General features: G+C 36.1%; 1 protein-coding gene across 1 annotated transcript in view; it reads right to left on the reverse strand.

Moving 5' to 3' along the window:
* LOC117993538 (ABC transporter G family member 20) overlaps positions 1-20,045 on the reverse strand; it is a 73,826-nt gene that overhangs the window by 18,937 nt on the left and 34,844 nt on the right. Inside the window, exons 3-4 of the mRNA XM_034981338.2 lie at positions 17,142-17,301; positions 15,251-15,513 (exon numbers count right to left, since the gene is read on the reverse strand). Coding sequence (XP_034837229.1) covers positions 15,251-15,513; positions 17,142-17,301 — 423 coding nt within the window. The remainder of the gene's footprint in view (positions 1-15,250; positions 15,514-17,141; positions 17,302-20,045) is intronic.

Genomic DNA, 20,045 nt, shown 5'->3' on the forward strand with positions numbered 1-20,045 from the left:
AAATAAAATTATTTCACAATTTTTAGGCCCCATTGAACTAAAATATGATATGCCTGGTTAAAACCTGTTTACTAAGCTATTACACTGATCGCGAGCAATTTACTCTTATCCACTGAGGAGTTCTGTTCTCCATCTCCGAAGTTATTCATCAGATCTTTACCAAATTAAAATGGGACTACCTCTGAAGTGTGCCCTACTAAACAAAAAAAAAGAATCATCAAAATCGGTTCATAATTGACGGAGTAATCGCGTAACAAACACAAAAAATCAAAAAAAAAAAAACATACAGCCGAATTGAGAAACTTCTGCGAATTGCGACTGTAATGTTAAGTAGGTATGTACTAGCGACCGGCCCCAGCTTTGCACGGGTGCAATGCAGATATTATGTGTCAATGTGTCACTACCCTTATTATAAATGCGAAAGTGCGTTCGTTGGTTTGTCCTTCAATCACGTCGCTACGGATCGACGTGATTTTTTGCATGGGTGTAGTTTAAGACCTGGAAAGTGACATAGGCTACTTTTTATCCCGGAAAATCGAGATTACGGGATTTTTAAAAACCTAAATCCACGCGTACGTTGTCTCGGCATCAGCTAGTTTTATTGTATTTAAAAAAAATAAGACAGTCGTTTTCGATGAAAACAGCATTTTCGATGAAAGCTCTCCTGTCGCGTCGCGGCTTGATTTCTTTCGAGCGACGCGCGACGTCTTGAACATATTTATCGACGTATTTCAACTAATTAGTAAAAAAAATATTGAACTGGATACGTATAAACTATAAACCTTCCTCTTGAATCAGTCTACCTATCTATAATAGTACGTATCTGTAATAATATTTTCAATTTTCAAAGTAAGATAACTACCTATACCAAGTGGGATAGGTATCATAATATGAAAGGGCTTTGCCTGTACATTCTAAAACAGATTTTTATTTATTTTTATGCATAATAGTTTTTGATTTATTGTACGAAATGGCGGAAAAAATACCCGAGTATGGAACCTTTGGTGTGCGAGTCCGACTCGCACTTGGCCGAACAATTTTCGGTTGGTAGTCCGGATAATCGCGAATCCGTATAACTGAGGGCCGAATAATCGAGTTTCTACTGAATATATATTTAAATACCAACTTGAATCTTTGTTATTGTTGGCCAAATATGATTGTAATCCAATGTGAAACAGGAAATAAAAAGCAGATTGTCTTAGGTAATGACTTATCGTCTAAAGTAGGAAGTAGGAAGGGCAGTCATTCTTTTAAAACTTAATTAATTCTAACAACCAAGTTGAAATAATACACTGATTACGCAAATTAATAATATTATAGACGCTAAAAAATTAACTATACAGTGGGGCCGATTCTCTTGTACACAATCTCTAAACTAAACTAAATGAACAGGTCTAAATCTAGTGCTATCCTTTTCCGCAAGCAACATTATGAAAGGGATAGCAATAGATTTAGACATGCCAGTAAGAACGCTAGCAAAAACGTAGACAGGTGACACTACTGACGATTACAGATATGATAACACCAAAAAAACGCAAAAAAATCTAAATAAAAAGCCTATATATTGTAAAAGTTATTATTAAAGTTCACGATATATTGTATACTAGCTGATGCCCGCGACTTCGTCCGCGTGGAATTGGTTTTTAAAAAAATCGCGCGGGAACTCTTTGATTTTCCGGGATAATAAAATATGATATGCCTGGTTAAAAACCTACTGTTTACTAAGCTATCACACTGATCGCGAGCAATTTAGTCTTATCCACTGAGGAGTTCTGTTCTCCATCTCCGAAGATATTCAACAGATCTTCACCGAAGTTAAATAGACCTCTCAAGTATGTCCTACCAAACACAAAAAAATCATCAAAATCAGTTTATATTTGGCGGAGAAATCGCGTAACGTAACAAACATACAAAAAACATACACTTTAATTGAGAACCACCTCCTTTTTTGAAGTCGGTTAAAAAGTAGCTATGTCACTTTCCAAGTCTTTATCTATACCCATGCAAAAAATCACGCCAATCCGTCGCACCGTTGTGACGTGATTGAAAGACAAACCAACAAACAAACACACTTTCGCATTTATAATAAGGGTACTGATAAAACATCTGACTGACGCTAGAAGTCAACGAACGTTGCGTAAGTATACTCCGAATGGTCAATGCCACGTCGTAGGCGGGGCGTTGACCCGAGTATTGCACGATATACCATGCGGTGTTGAAAAATACTAAATCACTAAAAACTACAAAATGAGGGAAATGGTTATTGGTATTGGATTGTGTTTAGGTAGTAAGTATAACAATAACGCCAAGTTTTTGCTAGCGTTCTGGTTACACCCTGTATACTGCATAGATGTAATAACTATATAGGTAGGATAACCAGAATGAATATTTTGGCGTGTGTTTTGTTTACCTACTACGGTATGTTTCTGACGTAATATTCCTACAAATGAATAAATTATTTCAAATTAAAAAGATAATGGTGCTAATTCTGTTGTACTCTAACCTAAACCTAAACTAAATTTTAGATTCTTTAATTTTAGGATTTCTATTTCTAAACTGCATTCGCTTTTTTGCTTCAACTAAATTTAAACATCCTAAATGGCCGTCTAAAATGACGTTTGAATTGAATAGTAAGTGTTGCTATTTAAGATAACAAGAACTGCACTAAATTTGTGTTTGATTTTCCCCTTTAATCTTAAAACTATTTTTTGCGAAAAATATCGAACGATGTTACTTGAAATACAAAAATAATAACTTTACTTGATTTATTTAGGTCGAATCACAATAAAAGTGTCGAAAATTGAAGTTTTGTTCATTTTATCGTGTGAAGTAGGCTTAAGTGTTTGATCAAAAGTGCTAGAACCCAGAGCCGTAAAACCAGTTAAAAAAACAGATCTATTATTTTTGTTGCAAATATAATTTCTAACCTAATTTCTTTATGTTTTGTGGTTAAAGAATCTTAGTTTTTGTTACAAAACTTTGTGAAAATAGTGGTTATGTGCATAAAATAGATAAAAGCAAAGAATTTTGCTTGGAATCTTACCTACCTACCTTACCTTGAAATCACCGAGGTACCTAATTGTCAAACTCTTGTTAGGAAATCAATGCAAACAGATGAAAAGCAATCATCCTAAATAACTGACTGCCACAGAGTACATTGAATATACAGGTAAAGGAATATACAGCGAGGAAGTTCTGAAACTTGGCGGCATACGTACAAATCTGGCGTGCAAGGACGTGGAACGAGGTATCCATGAATTCTGCCATGAATTCAACAAACTAAGGCGGTAATGTGATTTAAGGCATGAAAGTACCTACAAGATCAAGATTGAATGTATATACCTACGTGTATAATAATAATAATAACAAGTAACAGCTGGTATCATCATAATGATCAACTCATTGCCAGCTCACCTCTCAAAATGTAGTTTGGCCATAGTCCACCACTCTGTCCAAGTGCAGATTGACATACTTCACACACCTTTGAGAACACTATGGAGAACTCTCAGGCATGTAGGTTTCCTCACAATGTTTTCCTTCACGGTTAAAGAAAGTGATACTTAATTGCTTATTAAACAGCTAGTACATATTATAATATAGCAAAAAATGGAAGTGTAGCATACCTATATAAAAATAATAATTACAGGCAACAGTTAGTATCATCACACGATCAACTCATTGCCGGCTGACTACTGAGCAGGGGTCTCCTCTCAAAACGGGAAGAGTTTGGCCATTGTCCACCACTCTGGCCGAGTGCACATTGACAGATTTCACACACCTTTGAGAACACTATGGAGAACTCTCAGGCATTTAGGTTTCCTCACAATGGTTTGGTTCACCGTTAAAGAAAGTGATGCTTAATTGCATAGTAAACAGCTAGTATGCATAGCAAAAAATTGAAGTGTAGGATACATTAAACCTTTCAACACATCATCATAACAAACTTTCAACGTTGATAATTTTTATTTCAGCCCATTTCATGAAACCAAGTATATGGAGTCTGCGAGTTAAAAAGATGTTCCGTCACTCATCTACCAAAAATGAACAGTTGTTTCCTAAACTTAATTTTTATTTAAATGTTATTTATTATTATGTTATTGAAATAAATATTAATTATGTACAGTACAGAATGAAACATATGTATATATTTTATTATTTTATTTAATAAAAGTAATTGTTAATCATCTGATTGAAGTTTTCTTGCTTTTGTTAGGAAATTCTTGCCTTCATCATACTGAGCAGCTGTAGTATGACTTAGTTGTACTAGTACTACCTGAAAAATGAAATTTATAATCTATAGGTATAAATAGTTCAAAATTAGTTTTCAGTCCCTATTTATATCAATTTCAATGCAGTCTTCACCATAACAATTATAAAATCATTTTTTGAGGTTTGCATATTCTTTGGCTAAAATCTATAGAGTACTTATACTTTGAATTAGCTCGGACTAGACATAGTTAAAACATAATACTTTAAGCACAGATATGTATAGAGAGCATACTTTGACTTTGCTCTGACGTAAGTTTCAGTTAAAACGAGACAGATTTATGCCAATCATATAACTCTGTCTCTTTTATCAGTATCTTAAGTCTATGCAAAGTCAGAGATCTATAGATTTCAAACTAAATAAAGGTTGAGTCTATAGATTTCTGTATTAATTTGTAGAATTATAGGAATGTGTAGAAAACTTTAGTCCGTTTTCAATAAAATAGATCTAGAAAAGATAAAAGAAATCAAATTATTTTTTGACGTTATTTCTCTTCTAACTATGGGTTCCATACCTCAAAAGGAACCATTATAGGATCACTTTAGGTACTAGAAGTACCCTATATACTTCTTGTGACCTAAAGGCAGGTAGCTAGGTCAGTACATCATCATCATCATCATCATTATCAATCCATCGCCGGGTCACTACTACTGAGCACGGGTCACCTCTCCGAATAAGGTGTTTTGGCCATAATCTACCACACTGACCAAGTGCGGATTGGCAGACTTCACACATTTTTGAGGATGTTATGGAGAAGTCCTAGCTTTTCTCTCTCTCTTCTGTACATATTATGTAAATGTAAAAATATAAACTGACTGACTGACATCAGCATATAAGCTGCTGACTCCTGAGTCTAGTAATTTATTAAGCTGCTGAGTTTAAAAACTTGAGAATTTGCATGTAAGGAACGTTTACTTTAAGTACCTATATAGACCACTACGACATAATTTTCAGATACTTACATAGGTACTTATTCCACCCGAACAAAGCTGGGGCAGGTACAACTCAGGCAGGTCAGCTAGTTAACCTGAAATGTGATACCCATATGGGTATGGGTATACCTATATAGGTATACCCATATGGGTATGGGTATACCTATATAGGTAAACTGGATATAAGGATATGTTTAGGAATTACAAGATGTATCTACTAGGTACTTCTCAACTAAAACTTATCAGATGATTAAAGTGAACCCAGGCTATGTCAGTTAGTTGTAGTTATCTATACTGTACTGTAGCTAGTATAAGTACCTACTTATGCATGTAATAGGTAGTCTTTCAAGCAGGTATCTACTGAGTTGAAAATAAAGAAGTAACTGGGTACTACTCAAGTACTTAGTTCAATACTAGGGGTATGTAAGTATAAGACATAACTAAATGTAAAATCTGTTAATTTAGCCTATAAATAAACCTTTAGGTGAACTCATTAAGATTTTAGAACTTAAACTTTATTATAAGTACCTACTCTACCACCACACTTATTCTGCTTTATTTTTGATATGTTTAGCAATAAGTAGTAGGTAGTAGGAATTAATCTCATTGATAATGATAACAAGGCATCAAGTTTTACCTTGGCATACCTAATTGGCAAAGATTTATGTTCACACTAATATTTAGGTAGCTACCTATGCAAGTTTTTGTCTCTGGGTATGTTCCTTTATGCATCTAACCTAGTTGGGCACAGAGATTTTTCACAAGGACACATACTAGTGAAGGATATACTTATAGGCTACTTTTATTAGGTAGGTAGGTAAGTTAAGTACCTACAGAAAAGTATCCTAGTCCCACAGGATTTTCGAACAGCTGCCACTTGCTAGTTAAGAAATAAGGAGACTTAAGGATCTTAGGTTTGCCTTGCTGAAGCCGCCAGGATGTCTGTGGAGGTGTCTGATACTCTTAGACAACAAAGTAGATAACCAACCTAATTATTTTTTGTGAATTAACGACGAGCCAGAGAAACCACGTATATTTCCATTTTATAAAGTTTAAATTAAATTAAAACACTTAAAAGATACTTTTTTTATCTTAAATATAACAATTCTAAACTCAAATAAAAATATTTCATTCAAAACACGTCCATTTTGCCATTTAAGCAGACTCTTTAAATTTAGTGGGCACCTCGCGAGGTCCACTCTAATTTTAGAAAATTTTAGGTTGACGTTTCTTAATTTAGGCATTTAGTTCGTGCAACAGAATAACTTTTGCTCTTTAAAATCTAAATTGAATAGTTTAGTGCTGTCAAATTCAATTTTAGGTTAGACCTGTCATTTAAGTGGGTTTTCAGAATAACACACCTTTCTAAGTCTAATATTAGACATTTTAAAATTAGAAAACCGCCTAGAGAATCGGCCCCATTGGCGCTAATTCTGTTGTACCCTAACCTAAACCTAAACTAAATTTTAGATTCTTTAATTTTAGGATTTCTATTTCTAAACTGCATTCGCTTTTTTGCTTCAACTAAATTTAAACATCCTAAATGGCCGTCTAAAATGACGTTTCAATTGAATAGTAAGTGTTGCTATTTAAGATAACAAGAACTGCACTAAATTTGTGTTTGATTTTCCCCTTTAATCTTAAAACTATTTTTTGCGAAAAATATCGAACGATGTTACTTGAAATACAAAAATAATAACTTTACTTGATTTATTTAGGTCGAATCACAATAAAAGTGTCGAAAATTGAAGTTTTAAGTCTTTGATCAAAAGTGCTAGAACCCAGAGCCGTAAAACTAGTTAAAAAAACAGATCTATTATTTTTGTTGCAAATATAATTTCTAACCTAATTTCTTTATGTTTTGTGGTTAAAGAATCTTAGTTTTTGTTACAAAACTTTGTGAAAATAGTGGTTATGTGCATAAAATAGATAAAAGCAAAGAATTTTGCTTGGAATCTTACCTACCTACCTTACCTTGAAATCACCGAGGTACCTAATTGTCAAACTCTTGCTAGGAAATCAATGCAAACAGATGAAAAGCAATCATCCTAAATAACTGACTGCCACAGAGTACATTGAATATACAGGTAAAGGAATATACAGCGAGGAAGTTCTGAAACTTGGCGGTATACTTACAAATCTGGCGTGCAAGGACGTGGAACGAGGTATCCATGAATTCTGCTATGAATTCAACAAACTAAGGCGGTAATGTGATTTAAGGCATGAAAGTACCTACAAGATCAAGATTGAATGTATATACCTACGTGTATAATAATAATAATAACAGGTAACAGCTGGTATCATCATAATGATCAACTCATTGCCAGCTCACCTCTCAAAATGTAGTTTGGCCATAGTCCACCACTCTGTCCAAGTGCAGATTGACAGACTTCACACACCTTTGAGAACACTATGGAGAACTCTCAGGCATGTAGGTTTCCTCACAATGTTTTCCTTCACGGTTAAAGAAAGTGATACTTAATTGCTTATTAAACAGCTAGTACATATTATAATATAGCAAAAAATGGAAGTGTAGCATACCTATATAAAAATAATAATTACAGGCAACAGTTAGTATCATCACACGATCAACTCATTGCCGGCTGACTACTGAGCAGGGGACTCCTCTCAAAACGGGAAGAGTTTGGCCATTGTCCACCACTCTGGCCGAGTGCACATTGACAGATTTCACACACCTTTGAGAACACTATGGAGAACTCTCAGGCATTTAGGTTTCCTCACAATGGTTTGGTTCACCGTTAAAGAAAGTGATGCTTAATTGCATAGTAAACAGCTAGTATGCATAGCAAAAAATTGAAGTGTAGGATACATTAGGTACACCTTTCAACACATCATCATAACAAACTTTCAACGTTGATAATTTTTATTTCAGCCCATTTCATGAAACCAAGTATATGGAGTCTGCGAGTTAAAAAGATGTTCCGTCACTCATCTACCAAAAATAAACAGTTGTTTCCTAAACTTAATTTTTATTTAAATGTTATTGAAATAAATATTAATTATGTACAGTACAGAATGAAACATATGTATATATTTTATTATTTTATTTAATAAAAGTAATTGTTAATTAAGTATCTGATTGAAGTTTTCTTGCTTTTGTTAGGAAATTCTTGCCTTCATCATACTGAGCAGCTGTAGTATGACTTAGTTGTACTAGTACTACCTGAAAAATGAAATTTATAATCTATAGGTATAAATAGTTCAAAATTAGTTTTCAGTCCCTATTTATATCAATTTCAATGCAGTCTTCACCATAACAATTATAAAATCATTTTTTGAGGTTTGCATATTCTTTGGCTAAAATCTATAGAGTACTTATACTTTGAATTAGCTCAGACTATACATAGTTAAAACATAATACTTTAAGCACAGATATGTATAGAGAGCATACTTTGACTTTGCTCTGACGTAAGTTTCAGTTAAAACGAGACAGATTTATGCCAATGATATAACTCTGTCTCTTTTATCAGTATCTTAAGTCTATGCAAAGTCAGAGATCTATAGATTTCAAACTAAATAAAGGTTGAGTCTATAGATTTCTGTATTAATTTGTAGAATTATAGGAATGTGTAGAAAACTTTAGTCCGTTTTCAATAAAATAGATCTAGAAAAGATAAAAGAAATCAAATTATTTTTTGACGTTATTTCTCTTCTAACTATGGGTTCCATACCTCAAAAGGAACCATTATAGGATCACTTTAGGTACTAGAAGTACCCTATATACTTCTTGTGACCTAAAGGCAGGTAGCTAGGTCAGTACATCATCATCATCATCATCATTATCAATCCATCGCCGGGTCACTACTACTGAGCACGGGTCACCTCTCCGAATAAGGTGTTTTGGCCATAATCTACCACACTGACCAAGTGCGGATTGGCAGACTTCACACATTTTTGAGGATGTTATGGAGAAGTCCTAGCTATTCTCTCTCTCTTCTGTACATATTATGTAAATGTAAAAATATAAACTGACTGACTGACATCAGCATATAAGCTGCTGACTCCTGAGTCTAGTAATTTATTAAGCTGCTGAGTTTAAAAACTTGAGAATTTGCATGTAAGGAACGTTTACTTTAAGTACCTATATAGACCACTACGACATAATTTTCAGATACTTACATAGGTACTTATTCCACCCGAACAAAGCTGGGGCAGGTACAACTCAGGCAGGTCAGCTAGTTAACCTGAAATGTGATACCCATATGGGTATGGGTATACCTATATAGGTAAACTCAACAAGATCCTATCATGATATGTTTAGGAATTACAAGATGGTACTACTAGGTACTTCTCAACTAAAACTTATCAGATGATTAAAGTGAACCCAGGCTATGTCAGTTAGTTGTAGTTATCTATACTGTACTGTAGCTAGTATAAGTACCTACTTATGCATGTAATAGGTAGTCTTTCAAGCAGGTATCTACTGAGTTGAAAATAAAGAAGTAACTGGGTACTACTCAAGTACTTAGTTCAATACTAGGGGTATGTAAGTATAAGACATAACTAAATGTAAAATCTGTTAATTTAGCCTATAAATAAACCTTTAGGTGAACTCATTAAGATTTTAGAACTTAAACTTTATTATAAGTACCTACTCTACCACCACACTTATTCTGCTTTATTTTTGATATGTTTAGCAATAAGTAGTAGGTAGTAGGAATTAATCTCATTGATAATGATAACAAGGCATCAAGTTTTACCTTGGCATACCTAATTGGCAAAGATTTATGTTCACACTAATATTTAGGTAGCTACCTATGCAAGTTTTTGTCTCTGGGTATGTTCCTTTATGCATCTAACCTAGTTGGGCACAGAGATTTTTCACAAGGACACATACTAGTGAAGGATATACTTATAGGCTACTTTTATTAGGTAGGTAGGTAAGCTAAGTACCTACAGAAAAGTATCCTAGTCCCACAGGATTTTCGAACAGCTGCCACTTGCTAGTTAAGAAATAAGGAGACTTAAGGATCTTAGGTTTGCCTTGCTGAAGCCGCCAGGATGTCTGTGGAGGTGTCTGATACTCTTAGACAACAAAGTAGATAACCAACCTAATTATTTTTTGTGAATTAACGACGAGCCAGAGAAACCACGTATATTTCCATTTTATAAAGTTTAAATTAAATTAAAACACTTAAAAGATACTTTTTTTATCTTAAATATAACAATTCTAAACTCAAATAAAAATATTTCTTTCAAAACACGTCCATTTTGCCATTTAAGCAGACTCTTTAAATTTAGTGGGCACCTCGCGAGGTCCACTCTAATTTTAGAAAATTTTAGGTTGACGTTTCTTAATTTAGGCATTTAGTTCGTGCAACAGAATAACTTTTGCTCTTTAAAATCTAAATTGAATAGTTTAGTGCTGTCAAATTCAATTTTAGGTTAGACCTGTCATTTAAGTGGGTTTTCAGAATAACACACCTTTCTAAGTCTAATATTAGACATTTTAAAATTAGAAAACCGCCTAGAGAATCGGCCCCATTATCTAGTTAGCCAACTTCCAAAAAAACCAAATCTCAATTTTGTACATTTGATTTTACCTCAAAATATTACGAAAATTTTGGATGAAAACTTGGACGAATGTAATTCATACGCATATAGGTTTATGTTGCCTAAAAATCGCGTGGAAACTTTTTGATTTAAGAGACCATCTTTTTGTATCTTGAGCAAATAAAAATTATTGATTGATTGATTTTCCGGGGTAAAAAGTAGTATTCTAGATCCTAATATTTATAGACATACTTTCGTGTTTATCTTCTAATATAAAAATGAATCGCTGAATGTGTTGCTGATCGCAAATCTCGAGAACAGCCGAACCGATTTCGCTAATTCTTTTTTATAATATTCCTTGAAGTACGAGGATGGTTCCTACGGAGAGAAAAATTTAAAAAATTGCCTGACTGTTAGGCGGTACGAAGTTCGCCGGGTCAGCTAGTAATATCTAACAAAAAGTGTATGGATATTATGGATTGTGTTTATAGAATTATTTTTGTATAACTTTTCGGAGTAATATGCGTTGATATAAGTAATTAAACATCACTTGCTTTAACGGTGAAGGAAAACATCGTGAAGAATCCTGCAGCCCTGAGAGTTCTTCGTTCTCCATAATGTTCTCAAAGGTGTGTGAAGTTTGCTAATCCGCACTGGGCCAGTTTCTAAAAAGTTTCTAAAAAGCATGCTATGTAGGACCATGCCCATGGATAGGAGTTAGTAGTATGCCTTAGGGCCTACCTAGGAGGGCTGTGGTATCCTAGGACCCTGGGGAACCAAGGAGCCAAATACCATTGCTATTAAGTTAGAGTTCTGTGTAGGAAATCTCCTTCCTCCTTACCTTATCCCACGCTACGTGGGGTCGGCACAGCATGTCTTCTTCCACTCACTTCTGTCATCCGTCAATCTATTATCCATCCCTTTTACCTCTCCTCTTTTTTCCTTCCACATTCTTCTAGTGACATGGCTTTCTTCCCTCCGCATTATAATTATTATGCCCATACCATGCCATCTTTTCTACCACTGGCGCTGCTTTCAAACTTCCCCTTATATTTTAGCGTTTAAACTAAACTAGTCGACGTACGTGAGTAAAGCCGTTGACAGATATTCCCCTTATATATTATTCATTCCTTATCTTATCCGTCTTTATCACACCACACATCCATCTCAACATTCGCATTTCAGGCGCATGTACCCGCCTTTCATCCGTCGCTTTTACTGCCCAACATTCTGTGTACGAAATGTAACACAAAATTACTAATTAATGCGCCATCAGAGTTTTATGCAAGCGTAAAGACCTGTTTAAAATAAATAAAGTCAAGATCACCGACTGTTCACAGCTACGCAGAAGTGGTTGGGCAAACATTTCATGTATCAAATTATAACCTCTAAAGTTGGCATATAGGTAGGTGTGGCGAACCGAGGTTAATTCATCGATAGATCGATTTGCGAGGGCTAAAAATCGATTTTTCTTATAAATCGATTTAAAAATAATCAAAATATTATGCTTTTTAAGTATGAAGAATATTGGCATATTTGAAACTAGATGATGCAGGTATATATTATATGGCTTCGTCCGCGTAGATTTAGGTTTATGATAATTTCCGTGTTCACTCTTAGGTTTTCCGGGATATAAATCTTTATGAAACACTCTTCGATTGATTTTTAGGATTCCGTACCTCAAAAGGAAAAACGGAATTCTTATAGGATCACTTTGTGCCTAAAAATCACCCGTTTTATCTCTTGGATTAACAAAAAAGCACCTTGAAGGGCTTATTAATTAAAATTAAAATAGCACTATCAAGATTCAGAATATTATTATGACTTTGAAAGGTTTATAAAAGTATAAATTGACCTTCGACTTTCAGAACGTTTTTTTGTGGCGTTTTTCTATTTTCGTGTTTATTGCTTTGACTTTTAAGTACCGAGCCTATATTAAATATTATGCTCGTAATATTATGTTTGTTTTATAGTACCGTAAATATACGAATTACTTCCTTTAATTTACATAAAAACAAACACACTTTTGTATTATTATTAGGGTTCTGTCGGTCTGTCAAGAAACCTACAGGGTACTTCCCGTTGACCTCTAGAATCATGAAATTTGGCAGGTAGGTAGGTCTTATAGCAGACATTAGGGGAAAAATCTGAAAACCATGAATTTGTGGTTACATCACACAAAAACAATTAAATTGTGGGCATAAACTAATAATTAGTATTTTCAATTTTCGAAGTAAGATAACTATATCAAGTGGGGTATCATATGAAAGCGCTTCACCTGTGCATTCTAAAACAGATTTTTATTTATTTTTATGCATCCTAGTTTTTAAATTATCGTGCAAAATGTCGAAAAAATACGACTACATCGGGACCGTCGTCGTTGCGCGAGCCTGACTCGCACTTTGCCGGATTTTCACGATTAATCGACGTCGTTGCAACTCTATATTCTATTGTAGATAGGTATCTCGTAGGTACCTACCTATAACCAATATTTACCTAAGTGTTGATGATAAATGTACATAATTATATTGTTGATGACTCAGATGAATTATAGGTACGACTAGCTTCTGCCCGCGGCTTCGCCCGCGGAGCCTATAGGAAACAAATGGCATTTTTTTTCAGAAACAAACATAATAACATCAGAACGCGCACCTTGCACCAGCAAAACCTTCCAACCTGCAAAAGCAAAGGGTGGGGGGGGGTTCTCATAGTCGTTTAGAAAAAACCTACTTTCCAAATTCCAAGTTAATAATATCAATAATTAAAACTTTGCCATACAAACTTTCATCCCCTATTTTACCACCCTTATGGGCAAATTTTCTTACAAATTTCCATCCCCCATTTAACCCACTTAGGGGTGGAATTTCGAAAAATCCTTTCTTAGTGGATACCTACTCTTTACAAAGAATATACCCTCCAAATTTCATGTCTTTAGGACCAGCGGTTTAGGCTGTGCGTTGATATATATGTCAGTCAGTCAGTCAGTCAGAACTTTGAATTTTATATATATGGCAGGTTATATATATATATATAAGAAGATTACATTGTTGATGACCCTGACTCAGAGGAATTATAGGTACGATTTATGAGAAAGGCCTTTTGCTAATATTCAGTTTAGTTACCACGACTCATATATTATTATTACTAATAGATTTCCTTGGATATCACACAGCATGATTAGTATAAGATTTTACTTCTCGCCTATCCCAGGAAAGTAGAATGTGCTTTAGTTGTAAACTAATATTGGGTTTCGCTATTTACATTGCTAATATTGGGCTTGGCTTGAACGGAATTTTAATTATTTCTGATAATTATATCTCAATAGTAACAAGCCATTATTCGACGAAAGTATAATAATCTTCTATATATATATAAAAGGAAAAGGTGACTGACTGACTGACTGACTGAATGACTGACTGACTGACTGACTGATCTATCAACGCACAGCTCAAACTACTGGACGGATCGGGCTGAAATTTGGCATGCAGATAGCTATTATGACGTAGGCATCCGCTAAGAAAGGATTTTTGAAAATTCAACTCCTAAGGGGGTGAAATAGGGTTTTGAAATTTTGTAGTCCACGCGGACGAAGTCGCGAGCATAAGCTAGTATCTAATAAAATAAGACGTAGCCTAGTGGTTCAGATTTCCGCCTCCTATTCGGTTGGCCCGGGGCTCGATCCCGGACATGCACGCTCCCCTAACTTATGTTACTACCTAGTAGGTACCTACCTAGATAACGATTTATAAAAATCAGAATTTTAATTAATCTTATCATTATCATGATGACTTTGTACCTACATGTCATGAGTCATGACGAAGCGTCTTGATTCACCAACACGTTCGTCGTTCAGTGAAAACATCAAAATACTTATCGCGATGAAACTTTCATGTCTACGGAGAACTTTCATACATTTACGAGAAAGCAAAACTTGGTATTTAGCTAAATGTCTCTGCGGCATGTCATTATCTAAAGACTAGGTATTTATTATTCCAAGTTCTGGGTCCTTGCTGACTGTCTGTCTGTCCGTTGTTCTGTTCGTCCGTCATTCGTCTGTCTATATGTCTGTCAAGACCAGTAAAGGGGATCAAAATATGTACGATAAGGTAAAATCGTATGAGGTATTTCCGTTGACCTAGAATCATAAAATTTGTCAGGTAGCAATGTCATACAAAAAGTAAAGAAAAACATCCGAAAACCGTGAATTTGTGGTTACTTACATCAAAAAATAAATTAAAAAGTGTTATTTCTTATACGATGATACGGGACCTGTCGTGCGCGACTCCAACTCGCACTTGGCCGGTTGGAAAATCTAAATATATAAAAGGAAAAGGTGACTGACTGACTGACTGATCTATCAACGCACAGCTCAAACTACTGGACGGATCGGGTTGAAATTTGGCATGCAGATAGCTGTTATGACGTAGGCCTCCGCTAAGAATTTTTTTTTGAAAATTGGGGCTGAAATAGGGGTTTGAAATTTGTGTAGTCCACGCAGTAGAAGTCGCGAGCATAAGCTAGTGACTTATAAACTTACCGTTCTCTGAGCACAGGATCCAATCCAACGGTCGGTTCATCCAATATCAGTAGTTCTGGTTCATGGACCAACGCCGCAGCGAGGGAAACTCGCCTCTGCTGCCCTCCAGATAAGGACTTTATTAGCCGCCCTCCACTGGGCAGTTCTAGAAGGTTTGTGAGGAAGTCGAACTGTTCTGCCAGTTTCTTCATCTTCATGCCGTAGATTCTGCCGAAGTAGTACACTGCATCTCGTACTGTGAACTCCGCAACCAGGGCGATGTCCTGGGTTCAAAGAAATAGAGCTTTTAGTTTTTTGTTGCTATTTTGAGGGGTCCAGACTCCAGACATCAGACACTTCTAACTTTTCGGAGCTGCGTTGCATTTTAACCAATTAAATCTATATAAATAAAAGGAAAAGCTGACTGACTGACTGGCTGATCAATCAACGCACAGCTTAAACCACTGGACGGATCGAGCTGAAATTTAGCATGTAGGTAGCTATTATGAAGTAGGCTACTTCCCGTTGACCTAGAATCAAGAAATTTGGCAGGTAGGTAGGTCTTATAGCAAACATCAGGGGAAAATTCTGAAAACTTAAAAAATAAAATAAAAAATTGTGCTCATGAACTATATAATTGGTATTCTCAATTTTCGAAGTAAGATAACTATATCAAGTGGGATCCTTTACCTATACATTCTAAAACATTTATTTTTATGCATCATAGTTTTTGAGTTATCGCGCAAAATGTCGAAAAAATACGACTGTAGTACGGAACCCTCGGTGGGTGAGCCTGACTCGCACTTAGCCGGTTTTTATTCTACTTAGTTGGTACGACCAGATGACTACCCAATCCATATTAAAAATAAAAATACGAAAGTGTGTTGTTTTTATGTAAATTAAAGGAAGTAATCCGTATATTTACGGTAGGTACTATAAAACAAACATATTATTATCTAATATTAGGAGCAAAATACTTAATAATATAGGCTCGGTACTTAAAAGTCAAAGCAATAAACACGAGAATAGAAAAACGCCACAAAAAAACGTTCTGTAAGTCGAAGGTCAACTACTTTTATAAACCTTTCAAAGTCATAATAATATTCTGAATCTTGATAGTGCTATTTTAATTTTAATTAGGTAATAAGCCCTTCAAGGTGTATTTTTGTTAATCCAAGAGCTAAAACGGGCGATTTTTTTAAGCTGGCCAAACACGCGGGGTGATTACGTACCTCGCGACAGGCTTGCGACAGACATTAATCTCGCGATCACTGTCAAACGTCCGGCTAGAGAGAGACAGCAATAGCCACAAAGCAAAATAAGAAGAAGAGGAAGAGAGACAGCAAATGAACTATCGTATTGCTACTGCTGCCGCGTTGCTGTCGCTACAGCAATGTTTTACGTAATCACCACCCAGGTCTCCGTTGACGGTAAAGACCGTGTTGAGTATGCAGCGAGTTTGAAGCGGCGCGGCGTCCAGTAAAGTTGACGGTGAATGGCAAATTAGTGTGCATCATGGATTTATCATATGGCCTAAGAGCCAGCGCGTACCAGACCTTCCTTATTTTATAAAAGCTGAAAGTTTCTCTGCGTATTGGGAGGAACGCTTGTTTGTTAGGATCATGGTGGCTTTGGGAGATAACAGGTAATAAAGGTGTAAAAAACTTTACATCAAAGTATAAAGTCTAATCTAAATATATAAAAAGAAAAGGTGACTGACTGAATAATGTTGTAATCTAATGGGAAATTGTACTTACGAGTGTTTACATCAGTAAAGTCGTAAGTTAACCACGTAGCGTAAGCTACTGACGTGAGTGAAACTTACGGGTGTAATCGCGGACTTATATGATTTAACAACACGCTGTATACAATATATATAAAATAAAATAAAATGTATATAGGGTGATCTCACCTGAGGCATATACCCGACTCTCGGGCCTGGCACTCCGCTGCCTTTTTCCCCCGGTTTTCCTCCCAACACCCACACTTCCCCACTGTCCAGTTTCCGTCTCCCGACTATACAAGAGAGGAGTGTTGTCTTGCCACAACCAGAAGGACCTAGGAGGCCGTATCTGTAAATAAAAATCAACGTCACTATCCGACTACGGAACAGTTAAAAGAACGAATCGCAATCCAAGTGTGTGTGTGTGTGATCTCTCTCACACACACACACACACTGACTCTCTCTCTCTCTCTTTCGAGAGAGGGTCAGTATGGCCGTGTCAGTCGTTCTTTCATAATTGCCAAAGTGTTGTAATACTTATTGCATTTTTTTAAAAAAAGCTATTGTATCTAGGCACATGCATAAAAGGAAAAGCTGACTGACTGATCTATCAACGCACAGCCCAAACTACTGGGTGGATCGGGCTGAAAGTTGGCATGCAGATAGCTATTATGGTATAGACATCCGCTAAGAAAGGATTTTTGAAAATACAACCCCTAAGGGGGTAAAATAGGGCTTTGAAATTTGGGTAGTCCACGCAGACAAAGTCGCGTGACTAAGCTAGTTTTATAATATAAAAGGAAAAAAATTGGACTACCTGTGAGATATTTATTTTAACCGACTTCCAAAAGGAGGAGGAGGAGGTCTCAATTAGGTGTGTTTTTTTGTTCTATGTATGTACCCGATTTGCAAATTATTTTACTCAATAAATGGTTGAGATGGTTCCATAAACATTTCTAACAGGACTGAACCGCGAGGATTTTTTATACTACACCTAATTTTCAAATTTCAGGTAGGTATGTAGCTCAATGCCGTTAAACACTCTACAAGCTAGAGACTAGAGATCCGTGACATACGGATGAACCAATGGACAGACAGACAGCAGAGTGTCCTATAAATAAATACTTACGGAACCCTTAAAATATATTTTTCAAATAAAAAATTGTTGACTTGGAAGTTTTACAAAAAAAAACGAATAGACAAAAATGGTATAATTTAACTGGTTTCTTGATTTAATTAACTAAACACGTCATGCATACATATTTTTACAGAATTCGTTCCGTTGAATTATTATTAAGCTGGAGATAGACTTGTAACATTTTGGTGTAATGTACCGAGTTTTTGTAATTCAAACCAAAGACTGAGTGTTCCGTACTTTTGATATTTTTACAACAACAACAACAATTCTAGCACAAAACAGTTCCATTTTCTAAAATTTTCGCATATTAAACTATTACCAACGGGTGGTGTTTAAAATGGGGCCACTTCTAAAATGGAATGGCTAATCAAAAGCGGCAACACAAAGTGCTGTCAATTGTCAAAGCTGTCAACTGACATTTCGAAATCGACACAATATTCGACACGTACCGAATACACTCCGCGAACCACGACGCACTAGCCTCTAACGGCTCTCGCCAGAAAACCGAGTTATATACGCGAAGTTCAGAAATCTTGGATTAGATCAGCTATCCTGGATCTGTAGTCTACCAGCGCATCTGAGGGGCCCCCAGCATCAGAGTGCGTTACCTAGTCCAGTAAGTGACTCCATTCATAACCCTGACCGTCCACTAGCTTTTATTCTTAACACTTTAACGTTAGTTTGTAATGCATCATTCGCGGCGAGCGCCGCGTGCTCCACTCGACTGTCGGTTTTTTCGCGAATTCTCTTTGGGTTAGTGTTACATTACAAGTCAATGCATGTCGCGTGATCGCGAGAACAATTATTACTTAATCGCAAGCGCAAGCCGTAAAAATGGAGCACACTCGAGCCAAGAGCTCGAATTATACATTACAAGCACACACTACGTCAGTCTGTGTGGCCTTTAACATGATCGCCTCGAATTGTACATTACAAACAAACGGTACAAGTCAGTCTGTGTCGCCTGATTGTAACAAGATCGCCTCGAATTGTACATTACAAACAAACGGTACAAGTCAGTCTGTGTCGCCTGATTGTAACAAGATCGCCTCGAATTGTACATTACAAACAAACGGTACAAGTTAGTCTGTGTCGCCTGATTGTAACAAGATCGCCTCGAATTGTACATTACAAACAAACGGTACAAGTTAGTCTGTGTCGCCTGATTGTAAGAAGATCGCCTCGAATTGTACATTACAAACAAACGGTACAAGTCAGTCTGTGTCGCCTGATTGTAACAAGATCGCCTCGAATTGTACATTACAAACAAACGGTACAAGTCAGTCTGTGTCGCCTGATTGTAACAAGATCGCCTCGAATTATTGTACATTACAAACAAACGGTACAAGCCAATCTCCAGCTTTATAGGTGCCAGTCTTAAAAATGAATTCGATGCGTTTTTTTGGTTTTTTTTGCACCGTTACTCCACGGTTTTTAAATGATTTCGATAAATCCTTTTTAAAAACTGGCTATGGAAGGGTAATAACTTACAACTAACAAGTCATCATCATGATCAACCCATCGCTCGCTCTATACAGAGTACGGGTCTCCTCTCAGAGTGAGAAAAGTTTTGACCATAGTCTACCACGCTGACCAACTGCCAGACTTCACACACTTTTGACTTATGAGAGCGTTATTCAATGTGGCTAAAAATGATACACATTCTATAACCTAAATTACGTCAAAAATTTGTGCTGGTACCTCTCAGTCCTCAGGCATGCAGGTTTCCTCACGATGTTTTCCTTCACCGTTAGAGCAAGTGATATTGTATTACTTAAAACGCACATAACTCCGAAAAGGTGCAGGCCCGAGATTGAACCCCCGACCTCTGATTAGGAGGCGGACGTCCTAACCACTAGGCTATCAGTTATCACAGCTCTATACTTACAAGTATAATGACCTTATGAGTAAGCAGACTTATAAGTATAATGACCCTAAGTTTAGGCGTTTAAGCT

Source organism: Maniola hyperantus, chromosome 24 (assembly GCF_902806685.2).
Source record: "Maniola hyperantus chromosome 24, iAphHyp1.2, whole genome shotgun sequence".
Classification (NCBI taxonomy): Eukaryota; Metazoa; Arthropoda; class Insecta; order Lepidoptera; family Nymphalidae; genus Maniola; species Maniola hyperantus.